At 43.6% G+C, this 17,783-nt stretch overlaps 1 protein-coding gene across 2 annotated transcripts in view; it reads right to left on the bottom strand.

Annotated features, from left to right (window-relative positions):
• Positions 1-508: 508 nt before the first annotated feature.
• LOC308250315 (uncharacterized protein) overlaps positions 509-17,783 on the bottom strand; it is a 52,689-nt gene continuing 35,414 nt past the window's right edge. For both annotated transcript variants that reach the window (XM_080672779.1, XM_080672780.1), the window contains exons 2-4: positions 6,321-6,447; positions 5,602-5,674; positions 509-4,822 (exon numbers count right to left, since the gene is read on the bottom strand). In XM_080672779.1, the coding sequence (XP_080528905.1) occupies positions 2,419-4,822; positions 5,602-5,674; positions 6,321-6,447 (2,604 nt within the window). In that variant the 3' untranslated portion in view covers positions 509-2,418. The remainder of the gene's footprint in view (positions 4,823-5,601; positions 5,675-6,320; positions 6,448-17,783) is intronic.

Below are 17,783 nucleotides of genomic sequence, written 5' to 3'. Positions count from 1 at the left end.
AACTTATTGACCACCATGCAGAGGTTTGGGGTGAGGACGAGGGGAGCTCTGGGGAGCCCCATGATCCACTGGCAGGAGGGAGAGGGGAATGTGTCAGCCCAAATGGACAGTCTGGGACGGGGAAGCAAAAGAGGAAGGAGGGCCTAGGACAGTGGCTCTAAGCAGAAAAGCAGAGCCCATCAGCCTTTCTCCAGTGAGGTCAGAGCTGCAGCAGCGTCCAGAGCCAAGTGCCCAGAGCAGGACGAGCACACTGCAGTGAGAGTGAGAGCATCACCCTGTGAGAGCACCATCCCATCACCCCTGTGAGAGCATCATCTCATCACCCCTGTGAGAGCATCATCTCATCACCCCTGTGAGAGCATCATCCGATCAATCCCTGACGCAGGAACCCCAATAACCCAGGAGCCCAGAGGATGCTCTGGCCAATAAGATGCTGTTCTTGACTCTGGCCCATCTTGACTGAATTACTGAAAACACCAGACTTCAAAAACCACAGGCCTGTCTGCTTTCCAAGCTTCAGGAAAGAATTTTATTTTTCCGTGAAGAAACAGACTTAATAAACAAAGTGCAATCTCTCAATTCACTAGAGTGGTGACTTTGCCTTTCCCCGCACTAGCATTTAATATGTAATTAACTCACTAGACTGCAGGCCAAGTGTTCCTCTTTACAATTGGGGGAAATTGTATTTATGTCCCTTTTCTAAAGATGGGGGTTCAATGTACTTTGACTTTTCTTAGCAATTAAAGAAAAATGTGATAAAATATAAGCAAAGCAAAAAAGTCAGACGCTCAGCACAAACCGACATGGGAAGACTCTGCTGACCTTCTAAGCTCGCAAAGAAGACATAGGCCCAGCCGGGTGTAGCTCAGCAGTTGAGCGTCGACCCAGGAAACAAGAGGTCACTGGTTTGATTCCCAGTCATAGCATATGCCCAGGTTGCAGGCTCGAAACCCAGTGGGGGACATGCAGGAGGCAGCCAATCAATGATTCTCTCTCATCATTGATGTTTCTATCTCTCTCTCCCTCTCCCTTCCTCTCTGAAATCCATAAAAAATATTTTTTAAAAAAATGAAGACGACATGGGTGAAAAAAGGAATTCAGCTTGGGGGCTGGGGAGGTGGACGGATTGAACAAAAAAGAAAAAAGGGGGTGAACTTATGGACATGACAACAGTGTGGTGACTGCAGGGGTGGTGGGAGGTGAGGCGGTTGGAAAAGGGTATAGAGGGAATAAATGGTGATGAAAAAATAAAATTCAGAAAAGAAAAAAATTTTGTAAGTTTTTTTTTAAGTTGTCAATTATACAGTGTACAGTCTCACATGGTATTGCAGGGATATGAGGCAACATGAAGATTTTCCTACATTTTTACATTCACTACAACTCTCCACTTTGAGTTCCTTCATGACCTTTCCAGGGAAAAGGGACAGCTGAAGGCTTTCCCACCTTCACTATATGTATACACTATTTCTCCAGGTGCATTCTCACTTGTCCAAGAAAGGCTCTCCTACATTCCATATGTTCATGCAATTATTCTTGGGTGTGAGGCCCTTCATGATTTTGTAAAGAACTAGGATGGCCAAAGGCTCTTGTACAATTTTTACACCACAGGGCTTTTCTTCAGTGAGTTCCTTCATCCTTTACAATAAACTGGAAGAAATGAATTATTATTAACCCTCTTACATTTCTAGGGTCCATCGCCAATATAGATAATCATACCAGTACATGATGGCACAGCTCAGAGATAAATGAAAGCTCTTTGCTACTCTTTACATTAACAGTGTTTATCAATACATTGTTTGCACATGTGTGTAAAAACTAGTTGGGAACCTGAAGGCTTGACCCCATTCCTTGTATTGATATTTCTCTCCACTATGAGAATTTCTGTGACTTTGAAAGGATCTGGGATGTCTACAGGTTATCCCACATCACTTCCATCCATAGGGTTTCTTTCCAGTTTACATTTCATGATATCTGAGAGAAAAGGCATGACAAAGAGGTTTACTTCATTCCTTATCCATGAGGATTCTTTCTATCATGACTTCTTTCGTCTTACAAGATGTGTGATGCAACTGAAGGTTTTCCCACATTGCTTACATTTGTAAGGTTTTTCCCCAGTATGTGTTCTTCCATGCTTTCTAAGAGACTTGGAGGAACTGAAAGCTTTACCACCATCCTTACTTTCATATAGCTTTTCCCCACTGTGTGTGTTTTCATGTCTGGGCGCATGCAGGAGACAACCAATTGATGTGTTTCTCTCACATCAATATTGCTCTCTGTCTTTCTTTTTGATTTCCACTCTCTCAATAGAAAAATATCCTCAAGTGACAAAAAATAAAAAATAAAAGAACTAGGATGGTCAAAGCTTTTCTACAATCTTTACACAATAGAGTTTATTTTCTGTGTGTGCTCTTTCATTCATTATGCTTTCTCTCCACTATGAGAATTTAGGTAAATTTGAAGGGAACTGGAATGAATAAAGACTTTTCCCACATTGCTATCATTCATAGGGTTGTTCTTACTATGAATTCTTCCATGACATCGCAGGGAAGTTGGATGAGAGAAAGCTTTACCACAATGGTTACATTCATAAGGTTTTTCCCCACTATGAATACTCTCATGAACTCGGAGGTAATATCGATCATGGAATGTTTTACCACATTCCTTACATTCATGAGGCTTCTTTCCATGAATTCTTTTATGTCTTCTAAGAGAGCTGAGATAACTGAAGGCTTTCCCACATTGCTTACATTCATAGGGTTTTTCCTTAATATGAGTTTTTTCATGGCATCGGAGGGAAGCTGGCTGAATGAAAGCTTTACCACAATGGTTACATTCATAGGGTTTTTCCCCAGTATGCATTCTTTCATGAATTCTAAGGGAAGAGGGATAAAGAAAAGTTTTACCACATTCCTTACATTCATGAGGCTTTTTTTCGTGATGACTTCTTTTATGTGTTCCAAGAGAGCTGAGATAACTGAAGGCTTTCCCACATTGATTACATTCATAGGGTTTTTCCCCAGTATGAGTTATTTCATGACATCGGAGGTTATATCGAAAAAGGAATGTTTTACCACATTCCTTACATTCATGAGGCTTCTTTCCATCATGACTTCTTTTATGTTTTGCAAGAGAGCCTCGAGAACTGAAGGCTTTCCCACATTGCTGACATTCACAGGCATTTTCCTTATTATGAATTCTTTCATGACACTGGAGGGAAGTTGGATGAAAGAAAGCTTTACTACAATGGTTACATTCATAAGGTTTTTCCCCAGTATGAATACTCTCATGACATTGGAGGTAATATGGATGATAGAAAGTTTTACCACATTGCTTACATTCACAAGGTTTTTCCTTATTATAAGGTTTTTCTCTAGTATGAATACTCTCATGACGTTGGAGGTAATATGGATGATAGAAAGTTTTACCACATTGCTTACATTCACAAGGTTTTTCCTTATTATAAGGTTTTTCCCCAGTATGAATACTCTCATGATGTCGGAGGGAATATGGATCACAGAAAGTTTTACCACATTCCTTACATTCATGAGGCTGTTTTCCATCATGACTTCTTTTATGTCTTCCAAGATGTGTGAGACAACGGAAGGTTTTCCCACATTGCTTACATTCATAGGGCTTCTGCCCAGTATGCATTCTTTCATGATATCGAAGAGAACTAGAATACCTGAAAGCTTTCCCACATTGCTTACATTCATAGGGTTTCTCCCCAGTATGCATTCTTTCATGATCTTGAAGAGAAGCAGAATATCTGAAAGCTCTCCCACATTGCTTACATTCATAGGGCTTCTCCCCAGTATGCATTGTTTCATGGTTTCGAAGAGAAGTGGAAAGTGTGAAAGCTTTCCCACATTGCTTACATTCATAGGGTTTCTCCCCAGCATGCATTTTTTCATGATTTCTAAGAGATGTGGAAAAACTAAAATGCTTACCACAGTGCTGACATTCATAAGGTTTTTCACCGGTATGACTTCTTTTATGATTTCGGAGGGAAGTTGAATGAGAGAAAGCTTTACCACAATGGTTACATTCATAGGGTTTTTCCTGGGTATGAATTATTTCATGACTTCTAAGTAAACAGGGATAAGGAAATGTTTTACCACATTCCTTACAAGCATGAGGCTTCTTTCCGTCATGACTTCTTTTATGTGTTCCAAGAGTGGTGAGAGAACTGAAGGCTTTCCCACATTGCTTACATTCCGAAGATTTCTCACCAGTAATCTTTCTAAGACAAGTGGAACTGAAAGCTTTTCCAGATTTCTTACATTCATAGGGCTTTTCTGCAGTGTGTGTTCTTTCATTTTCTCCAGAGTACTTGGGAGAACTGAAAGCTTTGTCACGTTGCTTACTTTGATATGGTTTCTCTCCACTATGAGTGTTTTTGTGAAACTTAAAATAAATGAGATGACGAAAGCCTTTCCCACATTGCTTACATTCATACCGTTTCCCAGGAATATGCGTTCTTTCAAGATTTCTAAGGGAAGCTGAATAGTGGAAAGCTTTCCCATTGGGTCTGCCATCATGTCTTCGAATAATTCGGAGATGCTTGAAAGCTTTTGTAGGTTCCTTACATTTATAAGGGCTTTCTTCATATTCCTGACACAGGTATAGTTTTGGTCCAATGTGAGAGCTCAGGTGGTTATTCAAGGATAAATAACCCATGAAGATTTGCCTACACAACCTGGATTTACGTTGTTTTATTTCAGTAGGAGTTTCCTTCTTTTCATTATGATTTGGAATCTGGCTGAAGTTTTCTCTGCATTGACTACCATCCTTCCTTTTACAGAGTCTCTCTACCATATGACTGCTGTAAAAATCAGAAGCATATTGTTAATACTCTCTTAATGATTTAATATTTATTAATAGTATGATAATGACATCTTTATCATTTTCAAGGAAAGTGGGGGGTTTCTCTACATTCCAATTTTTAAAAGTGGATATCCCAAAAACCTCTGAAATAGGCTGGATCATAAATATTATAAAAACACTTATATTCATTAATGGTACTTCCATATTTTTTAATGGTATTTTGATGAGATTATTCTAAGAATCAATACATTTAAAACTGGGCTGATATAATTGGATTACCTGTTTTTAAGACTGTTTTGTGGACCAGGCCCAGGGAGCTCAGTGGTTAAGCATAGACCCAACCACCAGGGGGTTGCCCAGTTGCACTCTCTAAAAGGGAACATGGCCAAGTTGCAGAGTTATTAACCCCTGTATGAGGCATGCAGGAGGTAGCCATTCAATGTTTCTATCTCTCCCTCTCACCTCCACACTGTAAAATACAAAAAACATATTTTCGCACCACCGGCATGGCTCAGTGGTTGAGTGCCTACATATGAACCAAGTGTGGGGAGTGCTGGAGGCAGCCGATCAATAATTCTCTCATCGTTGATGTTTGTCTCTCTTTCTCTCTCTCCCTACTTCTCTGAAATAAATCAATAGATAACAAATAAATAAATAAATTACATATATATATATGTGAACATATTAAACATATGTTCATATACATTATATGAACATATTAAAAAAAAAAAAAGATGCTCTTACAGGACATTGCTTTCTCATGCCAATGCTACTCACCTAAGATTGATTCCATGATTTTCATACTGATCTTCACTGTCATGGTCTTCCCATTTTTCTTCTAAAATACATGCTAGAAAAAGCATTATAAACTATTAAAGGATATTAAAATGGTTAGATTTTAGGTACACAATGAGCTATAATCATTCCTAGTTTAATTACCAATGTATTCCCTTTCCATATTTTAGTTCTTGAAACAGCATTGATGAGCAAGCAACACATGTTTTCCAATTGACTAAATAAGTAACAAATTGTTTGCAGGCCAGAGTCGCTATGTGGTTGATGGTCAACCTATGAACTTGGAGGTCTGGGGTCAAATTCCTAGTAGGCCCGGTTTGCAGGCTAGATCGCCAGTGTGAGGCATACAGAAAGTAGCAAATCAGTGATACTCTCTCATCTTTGATTTTCCTATCTCTCTCTCCCTCTCCCTTCCTCTCTGAAATCAATAAAAATATATTAAAAGAAAAAAAAGAATTTGTGCCCTAACCAGTTTGGCTCAGTGGATAGAGCATCGGCCTGCAGACTCAAGGGTCCCAGGTTCAATTTCGGTCAAGGGCATGTATCTTGGTTGTGGGCACATCTCTAGTAGGGGGTATGCAGGAGGCAGCAGATGGATGTTTCTATCTCATTGATGTTTCTAACTCTCTATCCCTCCCCCTTCCTCTCTATAAAAACTCAATAAAATATATATTAAAAAAAAAAGAATTTGTGATAACTACCTACTGATGCCAGGTTCCAGAAGGTTTCCAGCATCACATCTGTGTAGAGTTTCTTCTGGATTGGATCCAGGAAAGCCCACTCCTCCATGGTGAACTCCACATTAACATCCTCAAAAACCACTGAATCCTAAAACATCCCATATATGCATGGATGAGACAGACAGCACTGGTTATCTATACATACTTCATAAGTAGTTCACATGGGACATGTCCCCAACATTGAGTCTATAACTTGATTGTAACACTAGCAAGAGTATTTGCCATACTCACTTCCTCATGAACACATGGAATTTATTGATTTTTATTGTGATCACTTGAAGTCTTCATTGCTCTCTAATATCAGAGTAAAGAGCACCTTGAACAACTTCTATTTAATAAGTTAAAATGTTTCTATTTTAAGCCTATTGATTCCTTGTGAGCAAACTCATCTCCTTTATAGCCACCATTTGATGCAGCACTACATGACACACACTGTCATAGCTGCATAAAATTTTAATGACTATGAATACAATAAAGGCCTGGTAGCTTTCTCTTCTATTCTCATCACTACATAGGAGAGAACAGGAGGTGTGTGAAAATTCAACTTGGAAAAAAATGTAGTTGGCCATATTTTCCTGAAGTACTCCAGATTATTAGAAGTAATCAAATAAACCTGCATGAGTGAAAATATTCTTGTAGAGAAATATGAACGATCATTTGTTTTTACAATATTTGTTAGTAACTCACTTTGACCATCTTTTGCCCATTTCATGGAGATAGGAAGTTAGAGTTAGAACTCAGGCATGAGCAAGACATGACAACTTAGTCTTCTACAAAAGTCCTCTACTCATGATTTTTAGGACATATAGGCACATATAATCTTTCTATCTATATAAAAGGGTACTATGCTAAGTGTCCCAAGGACCGTCCGACCGGTCACTATAACATGTATGGACCACCAGGGGGCAGTCGCTCAAAGTGGGAGGTGCTGTGGTGCTGTGATGCACACTGGCTCTTTTCAAAGAAACGGCACCATGGACTGGGCACCGACAAAGCAACATTCAGCTTCCCCCAAGTGGGACACAGGCTCCACCACCACCCCGGAGCGACAGCCCACCGAATCAGAGCCAACACTGCTGAGACCCATGGCGCACAGCCCAGCCCATCAGTGATTCTCCATCATCATTGATGTTTCCATCTCCCTCCCCCTTCCTCTCTGAAGTTAATAAAAATATATTAAAAATAAACAATCCTATCTAATAAAGAGGGAATATACTAATTGACTGTCACACCCTCACAAAAGATGGTGGTGCCCACAGCCAATAAGGAGGGAATATGCTAATTGACTGCCACACCCTCAAAGATGGCGGCGCCCACAGCCACAGGATGGAGGCGCCCAGTCCCTCCAGCCCCACCAGGGTGGCAGGCACGCAGCACAGCCAGGCGCGCCCCCAGGCGGATCTGGCCACTCCGCAAACCTGCATCCGGAGTCCCCCAGTACCCTCAGGGCTGGCCCAAGGCGCAGGCAAGCCACCTATGATGGCTGCCCAGTCACACAGGGCCACCCGAGGCTCAGGTAACCAGGGCAGGCCGAGGCTTGCGCTGCTGGCAGTGGCAGCAGCAGAGGTGTGATGGCAGTGTCGCCTTCCCCTGATCACCAGGTCACCTCCCGCCCCTGAGGGCTCCTGGACTGTGAGAGAGGGAAAGCTGGGCTGAGGGACCCCCCATCCAGTGCATGAATTTTCATGCACCAGGCCTCTAGTAATAAATAAAAAGCTGTGGCCAAAACCGGTTTGGCTCAGTGGATTGAGCGTCAGCCTGTGGACTGAGGGGTCCCGGGTTCGATTCCGGTCAAGGGCACGTAACTTGGTTGCGGGCACATCCCCAGTAGGAGGTGTGCAGGAGGCAGCTGATCGATGTTTCTCTCTCATCGATGTTTCTAACTCTCTATCCCTCTCTCTTCCTCTCTGTAAAAAATCAATAAAATATATTTAAAAAAAAAAAAAGCTGTGGTACGTCTACACAATGGTATACTACGCTGCTGTAAAAAAAGAACTGTTACCATTTGCATCCACATGGATAAACCTGAAGAGCATTATACTAAGTGAAATAAGCCAGTAAGAGAGAGGTAAATACCACATGATCTCACTCATTTGTGGAATATAATGAACAACATAAACTGATGAACAAAAATAGATCCAAACATAAAAGCATCAAACAGACCGTGAAATGTCAGAGAGATGGCAGGGGTCGGGGGTGGATAACACATCAGCCAAAGGACTTGTATGCATGCATTTAAGCATTACTAATGGACACAGACAGGAGTGGGTGAGGGCATGTGCTGGGGATAGGAGGGCTGGGGAGAGGTCAATGAGGGGGAAAGGAGATATATGTAATACATTAAACACTAAAGAATTTAAATTAAGAAAAAAAAAGAAATGCTAAAGTGACTACTGTAATGAGAAGAAGAAACAGAGAAACCTAGACATACAGAACTAAAATGGCAATAAATAACTACCTACCAATAATATCCCTAAATGTAAATAGATTAAATGCTCCAATCAAAAGGCATAGGGCAGCTTAATGGATACAAAAACATGATCCAACTATATGCCATCTGCAAGAGAACCCACCTCAGAACAAAAGATACACACACAGGATGAGAGTGAAGGGATGGAATCTATTTTTCCATGCAAATGGAAAAGAAAAAATGCTGGAGTAGCAATACTCATATCCGACAAAATACTTTAAAATGAAAGCCATCACAAGAGACATCAAAGGTCACTACACAATATTAAAGGGATCAATCCAACAAGGGTATATAACCCTGCCAAACATATATGCACCCAATATAGGAGCACCTAAATACATAAAAAAAACTTCTAGAGGTCTTTAATGCAGAGATCGACAACAATATAGTAATAGTAGGAGACTTCAACACCGAGTTGACTTCAGTGGATAGATCTTCTAGACAAAAACTTAACAAGGAGACAGTGACTCTAAAGGACACACTGGATCAGATGGATTTCATTGACATTTATAGAACATTTCACACCAAAGCAGCAGAATATACAATCTTCTTAAGTGCACGAGGATCATACACAAAGATAGACCACATTAAGACACAAAACAAGTCTCTACAAGGTTCAGAAGACTGAAATCATATGAAGCATCTTCTCAGATCACAGTGGAATGAAATTAGAAATCAACTGCAATAAATACACACAAAAATATTCAAAGACATGAAGGCAAAACAGCAAATTATTAAACCATGAATGGGTTACCAACGAGATCAAGAAAGAAATCAAAAAACAATAAAAATAAACCATAAACTATTTAATCCTACAACTTAAAGAACTAGTAAGAGAACAAAAAAAAGCCCTGAGTAAGTAGAAGGAATGAAATAATAAAGATTAGAGCAGAAACAAATAACATAGAGACTAAAAAATAATAATAAAGAAAATCAAATGATGCCCTAGCCGGTTTGGCTCAGTGGATAGAGCATCAGCCAGCGGATTGAAGGGTCTCAGCTTCCATTCCAGCCAAGGGCTCATGCCTGGGTTGTGGGCTCAATCCCCAGTAGGGGGCATGCAGGAGGCGGCCGACAAATGATTTTCTTTCATTATTGATGTTTCTATCTCTCTATCCCTCTCCCTTCATCGCTGAAATCAATTAAAAAAATTTTTTTAAATCTAATGAAACCAAGAGCTGGTTCTTTGAAAGGATAAAAAAAAAAAATGATAAGCTGTTAGCCAGACTTATCAAGAAACAAAGAGAGAGGACCCAAATAAGTAAAACCAGAAATGAAAGTGGAGAAGTAACCACCCACACCACAGAAATACAAAGGATTGTAAGAAAACACTATGAACTACTATATGCAAACAAGCTGGACAATGTGGATGAAATGGACAAATTCCTAGAAAAATTCAATCTCCTAAAACTGAATCAGGAGGATTCAGAAAACCTGAATAGGCCCATAACAACTGATGAAATAGAAGCAGTAATAAAAAAAACTGCCACCAAACAAAAGCCCATGTCTGGAAGGCTACAAAGGGAAGTTTTACCGAACATTCAAAGAAGAACTAACACCTTTACTCCTCAAACTATTTCAGAAAATTCAAGAGGAAGGAACACTTCCAAACTCTTCTTATGAGGCCAGCATTATCCCAATTCCAAAACCAGATAAGGACACAACAAAGAAAGAGAATTACAGGCCAATATCCCCGATGAACATAGATGTTAAAATCCTCCACAAAATATTAGCAAATCGAATCCAGCAATATCTTTTTAAAAAAATATATTTTATTGATTTTTTTACAGAGAGGAAGGGAGAGGAATAGAGAGTTAGATACATCAATCAGCTGCCTCTTGCACACCTCCTACTGGGGATGTGCCCACAACCAAGGTACATGCCCTTGACCGGAATCAAACCTGGGACCCTTCAGTCTGCAGACGGACACTCTATCCACTGAGCCAAACCAGTCAGGGCTCCAGCAATATCTTAAGAAAAGGTCATACACCATGACCAAGTGGGATTTATTCCAGGCTGGTACAATATTCGAAATTCAATAAATGTGATACATCACATAAACAGATTGAAAGACAAAAATCACATGATCATATCAGTAGATGCAGAAATAGCATTTGACAAAAGCCAACAGCCATTTTTGATAAAAACTCTCAGCAAAGAGGAATAGAGAGAGCATATCTCAACATGATAAAGGTCATATATGACTAACCTACAGCCAACATCATAATCAATGGGCAAAAACTAAAAGCATTTCCCCTAATACCTGGAACAAGACAGGGATGTCCCCTTTCACCATTCCTATTCAACACTAGTAGCCTGATGCACAAAATACGTGCACTGGGGGGAGGGTGTCCCTCAGCCTGGTCTGTACCCTCTCCAATTTGGGACACCTCAGTGGATGTCTGGCTGTCAGTTCCCTGCGGGATCAGGCCTAAACCGGCAGTCGGACATCCCTCTCACAATCCAGGACGGCTGGCTCCTAACCACTGGCCTGCCTGCCTGCCTGATTGCCCCTAACTGCTTCTACCTACCAGCCTGATCTCCCCCTAACCGCTCCACTGCTGGCTTGATTGACGCATAACTGCTCCCCTGCCAGCCTGATTGCCCCCAACTGCCCTCCTCTGCTGGCCTGATCACCCCCAAGACTTTTTCTTTTAATTAAATAAATCTTTACTGCTCAGATTATTACAATTGTTCCTCTTTCCCCCCACCCCATAGCTCCCCTCCACCCAGTTCCCACCCCACCTTCTGCCCTTACCTCCCCCCCGCTGTCCTCACCCATAGGTGTACAATTTTTGTCCAGACTCTTCCTGCACCCCCCACACCACTTTCCCCCTGAGAATTGTCAGTCCACTCCCTTTCCATGCCTCTGATTCTATTATATTCACCAGTTTATTCTGTTCATCAGATTTTTTATTCACTTGATTTTTAGATTCACTTGTTGATAGATATGTATTTGTAGTTCGTAATTTTTATCTTTACCTTTTTCTTCTTCCTCCTCTTCTTAAAGAGTACCTTTCAGCATTTCATATAATACTGGTTTGGTGGTGATGAACTCCTTTAGCTTTTTCTTATCTGTGAAGCTCTTTATCTGACCTTCAATTCTGAATGATAGCTTTGCTGGGTAGAGTAATCTTGGTTGTAGGTTCTTGCTATTCATCACTTTGAATATTTCTTGCCACTCCCGTCTGGCCTGCCTAGTTTCTGTTGAGAAATCAGCTGACAATCATATGGGTGCTTCCTTGTAGGTAACTAACTGTTTTTCTCTTGCTGCTTTTTATATTCTCTGTCTTTTGCTCTTTGCATTTTAATTATGATGTGTCTTGGTGTGGTCCTCTTTGGATTCCTTTTGTTTGGGGTTCTCTGCGCTTCCTGGACTTGTAAGTCTATTTCTTTCACCAGGTGGGGGAAGTTTTCTGTCATTTCTTCAAATAGGTTTTCAGTATCTTGCTCTCTCTCTTCTTCTGGCACCCCCAAAATTCGGATGTTGGTAAGCTTGAAGTTGTCAGAGAGGCTCCTTACACTATCTTCATATTTTTGGATTCTTTTTTCTTTTTGCTTTTCCAGTTGGGTGTTTTTTGCTTCTTTGTATTTCAAATCTTTGACTTGATTCTTGCGATCCTCTAGTCTGCTGTTGGATCTGTATATTATTTTTTATTTCAGTCAGTGTATGCTTAATTTCTAGTTGGTCCTTTTTCATGTCCTCAAGGGTCTTGCTAAATTTATCAGCCTTTTCTAGAAAATTCTTGAAAAACCTTGTAACTGTGGTTTTGAACTCTATATCCAGTCATTTGCTTTCCTCCATTTCTTTCATTTGTGACCTGTTTCTTTGTCTCCACATTTTGGCTGCTTCCCTGAGTTGATAGAGTGGCTATGTGTGCTAGGTGTCCTATAGGGCCCAGTGGCTCAGCCTCCCCAGTTACCTGAAGTGGACACCCTTCGTGAGCTGTGTGCACAGTCTTGTTGTAGTTAAGCCTTGATTGTTGTTGGTATCACTGGGAGGAATTGACTTCTAGGCCAATTGGCTGTGAGGATCAGCTATGTCTACGCCAGGAGAACTTCCGTGCTGGAGACAGCCTTATGAGACAAGACTTGCAAAATTGCAAAAGCTCTGTGCTCAGCTTGAATGGGGCAGAGTCTCAGGGCTGAGCAGACAGCCTTGGCTTCCTGTCAGCCCTGCCCTATGAGGCCCCTGGGTCTCAGTGTCCCTCAGTAATCGCTGCACCTCTGAGAGAAAGCCGCCCTCGAGTTTCACCCACTGCCAGACAGTCCAGTTTATCCCCCAATGAATCTGGATTCCCAGATTCTCGCCCGGAACTGGAGTTCAGTGCAGTCGAGAGCTTCCTTCTTCCCCCCCACTAGAGAAAGCCAGCGGCACACTCAGCAGTCAGCCCACTCTGTGTGCACTCGCGCACGCACCTCTGGACCTCTCCCTTTTTTGGCTCCCCTGAGTTTCCATGCACTCCTCTCTTTTCCTGACAGTCCAGACTCCCTCCGTATGAGTCTGGGACCCCAGGGTCTCGCCCAGAACTGGGGTTCAGTGCAGTCGGAACTGGGGTTCAGTGCAGTTGGGATCATCAGTCTCTCTCCCGCTAGAGAAAGCTAGCCAGGGACTCAGCCGCCTGTCTTCTCCATGTGCTTCTCTGTACCTCAGTCTTTTGCAGCTCCTCTGAGTCTCTGTTTCCTTCTAGTTGTAGAATTTCCACTCAGCCAGCTTTCCTGTAGTTCTAGATGATGTCCGTTCTGTCTTTTAGCTGTAGTTTTGAAATTGTTGTGCGAGGCAGCAGTTTAGGTGTTCACCTATGCCGCCATCTTGGTTTCTCTCCCCAAGGCTTTTATTAGTATAGATATGACCCTTCACAGAAAATTTCACTAACCCTGCTTTACAATAAAGGCTTCACGATTGAATCGTTGGGGCCAGACACCAAGATTTCCTTTCTCTGAATAGTGGAGGGAATAATTATCTTGTCTTTAAGTTGCCCTGAACATCAAATGAGATAGTGACTTAGAAAAGTATAAAAGCACCATATAAAGACAACTGTCTTTCATGTACTGAAAAGACAATAAAGTGGTAAAATGAAAAACACTATTTTTATTCTCCCCCTTCCTTCCTTCCTTTACAGCCTTTATTTAAACTATGAAATTTATAAAAATTTCACTCGTATTTTCATTTCTTTACATTCAATATTATTTTGTATTAGTTTCAGGTTTTATATTAGTTACAGAATAGTGGTAGACAATCATATACTTTACAAAGTGTTCCCTGATATCTCCAGTACCCACCTGGCATCATACCGTCATTACAACACTATTGACTATATTCCCTATTTAAGTGACAACAGATTTACAGGTTCCTTCCAATCTTTCTTTCGTGTTGTTCATCCTTCCTTTTCTTTCTCATTTCTTCCCTCATTTTCGTTATATAGTATCTCGATTGGCCCTCAAAGCTCAGCGAAGGCACTGGGACACGCTTAATCCATTTTACAGACCAGGAAACTGAGGCCAGTTCCAGTTGGCTGTGGAACTTGACTCAGCGTGCAGGGAGCCTCACAGCCGTGCTCTCTGCCCTTCCTAAGGGGCAGCCGCGGGGCAAACAGAGCAAACCTCCCCATCAGGCTTCCGAGCCTCATTCTCAAGCACCTCTTCATCACGGACGCTCCACATTCTTTCCTCTCCCCCGCCCCCACTCCCGCCCCCAATTTTACTGCCCTCCCTTCTCTGGAGCAGGTGGTAGGCTTCACAATCACTGCGCAGGCATGCGCTGCCCTGGGGCAGGGTGGGCGCTGGCTTTCTTTTTGGCCAAGGTGGGGGCAGGAGTCGCTGCCTCTGAAGTGGGAAGTCTGCCTGAGTCTAGACCGGTTAGCACCGGGAGCTTCTCTGAATCGCGTCTGTCAGTCGGGTACCCTGCAGTGCACCTCCCCTCCACTGAGGTGGCGCCGCCCCTCAACCTCACCTCACTTGTGGGGGTCCACGCCCCTCTGTCCAGGCGTCCTTCCATGCCTATTGTTTCCCGCTGGGCCAACCCGGGTCTTGGGGCCACTGCAGAACCTCGCTCTCCACAAGTGAGGCAGATCTTTGCCCACCAGCCCCCTGCCCCTGCCCAAGCTCCCTCTGGTGCACCCGCCTCGCCAGGTTTTTGCCTTTGATCTGTGGCATTGGTGACAGCACACTCCTAGCAAGCCTGGTACCCAGAGGGGCACAGGATCAGTTCTTTGCCCAGAACGTTAGAGGTTGCAGTTGTATTTGCAGATGTCGCCCAGAGCCCGCTGGTGAAGGCAGCGCCTGTGCAGGGTGTCCTCATAGAGGGATGGTGCAGTGCCGCTCTGTGCCCCTTGGGCAGCCTGCCTTCTGGCCGCTGCTTCGCCAAAGCCACTGTGCTTGCTGGGGAGCCGTCGCTCAGGTGGCCCCACAGTCTGCCTGACGCCTCTGCTAGGTCTCCACCCTCACCTGGGTCACCTCCTTTCTTCCACATTCGGCCTTCATCCATCCCTCTCTCCAGCAGTGCTTGTGCTCCAGGCCCGAAAGAAAAGGACCAAGGCCAAGAAGGACAAAGCCCAAAGGAAGTGAGTCTTGAACCCCCACATCCCATTCTCTGGATTTCCTTCCACACCTCCTCTCTGTTTCACATCTTGAACAGGCACCCTGCGGCCCAGCCACATGGCCTCCGGGTGGCCTGGTAGAGTCAGTCTCTGTGAAGCTATGGATCTGTGGCCAGAGGCCCGGCCTGGGTCTCAGCAACCCCATGCCTGCTGGAAAGGGCTGTTGGAGGAGGACCGGAGCCCATCAGTTATTAGCTCCCCAACTCTAGAGGACGCACCACAGGCTCACGTCCCAGCCGCAGGCCCCGCTCCTCGCCAACCCCTGCGGAGCAGTCGTGACCATTTCAGAGTCCCGGCCAAATTTGCATATTTCTCTCTTATTATATAGGATTATTAGATAGGATAGTACTGGAAGTCCTAGTCACAGCATTCAGACAAGAAGAAATAAAAAGCATCCAAATGGGAAAGGAGGAAGTAAAATTCTCATTATTCACAGATGACATGATATTGTACACAGAAAACCCTAAAGACTCCACCAAAAAACTACTAGAATTAATAATGGATTTGGCAATGCAGCAGGATACAAAATCAACAACCAAAAATCGATGGCTTATTTATACACCAATAATGAATTCTCAGAATGAGAAACTAAACAAAAAATCCCATTTACCTTGGCAACAAAAAAAAAATTAAGATACTTAGGAATAAACTTAATCAAGTAGGCAAAAAACCTGTACTTAATGAAAAATAAAATCCCTTCTATAAAAAAAAAAAAAAGATTCCAGTGGATTTGAAAAACTGCAACCACCTAGTGATGTCATACCCATCACAATGTCATAGGGAAATGCATTACTTAGATGTTTATGATGATGCTGGTATAAACAAGCTTCCTGTGCGGCCAGTCCTGTGAAAGCCCAGCACATACTTACTGTCACTACAGAGAATACCTGATGGTGAAAAACTGGTTCGCCCTAACTGGTTTGGCTCAGTGGATAGAGCGTCGGCCTGCAGACTGAAAGGTCCCAGGTTTGATTCCAGTCAAGGGCATATACCTTGGCTGCAGGCACATCCCCAGTAGGAGGTGTGCAGGAGGCAGCTGATCGATGTTTCTCTCTCATCGATGTTTCTAACTCTCTAACCCTCCCCCTTCCTCTCTGTAAAAAAAAAATCAATAAAGTAGCTTATCTAATAAAAGAGTGATATGCAAATTGACCATACCTCTGCTACACCCACAAGCCACGCCCACCAGCCAATCAGGAGTGAGTTTGCAAATTAACCCAACCAAGATGGCTGTGGGCACGGAGCGAGCAGGAGGCTTGACTTTCCCGGGTAATGGAGGAAGTCAAGCTTTCCGCACACCCTGGCCAGCCTAGGCCTCCACTCAAGGCTACAAAGTTTCAATTATAGAAGATAAATAAATCCCAACAAAAATGGCTACAGCCACAGAGCAAGCAGGAGCCTTGGCTCCACTCAAGGCTACAAAGTTTCAATTATAGAAGATAAATAAACCCCAGATACCAGGGCCTCCACTTGGATCGCTGGGGGGCGTGGCCAGCCTGCAAACCACCACAGGCCCCTTGTCCAGGCCGCCCCACGCCCCAAGGGAATCCCCACCCTGATCCGGGACACCTTTCAGGGCAAACCAGCTGGCCCCCACCCATGCACCAGGCCTCTATCCTATCTAATAAAAGAGTAATATACAAATAGGCCATCACCCCAACACACAAGATTGCTACCCCCATTTGGTCAAAGATGGCTGCCCCATGTGGACACAAGATGGCCACCAGAAGATGGCCAGCAGGGGAGGGCAGTTGGGAGGGACCAGGCCTGCAAGGGAGGGCAGATGTGGGCGATCAGGCCAGCAGGGGAGGGCAGTTGGTAGAAACCAGGCCTGCAAGGGAGGGCAGTTGGGGGCGATTAAGCCTGCAGGGGAGGGCAGTTAGGGGTGACCAGGCCTGCAGGGGAAGGCAGATAGGGGTGACCAGGCCTACAGGGAAGGGCAGTTGGGGGGTACCAGGCCTGCAGGGGAGGGCAGTTAGGGGTGACCAGGCCTGCAGGGGAGGGCAGTTAGGGGCAAACAGCCTGGCAGGGTAGCAGTTAGGCATCAATCAGGCTGGCAGGGGAGTGGTTAGGGGGTGATCAGGCTGGCAGGCAGAAGTGGTTAGGGGCAATCAGGAAGGCAGGCAGGCGAGCAGTTGGGAGCCAGCAGTCCTGGATTGTTAGAGGGCTGTCCAATTGCCCATTTGGCCCGATCCCGGTAGGATCGGGCCTAAATGGGCAGTTGGACATTCCTCAAGGGGTCCCAGATTGGAGAGGGTGAAGGCTGGGCTGAGGGACACATCCCCCGTGCACAAATTTTGTGCACTGGGCCTCTAGTATTTAAAACAAAAAAAAAAAGAAATACTGGTTCATGTA

This window comes from Plecotus auritus (genome assembly GCF_963455305.1).
Source record: "Plecotus auritus genome assembly, chromosome: 6".
In the NCBI taxonomy this organism is placed as follows: Eukaryota; Metazoa; Chordata; class Mammalia; order Chiroptera; family Vespertilionidae; genus Plecotus; species Plecotus auritus.
This window is presented reverse-complemented; position numbering and strand designations above follow the sequence as displayed.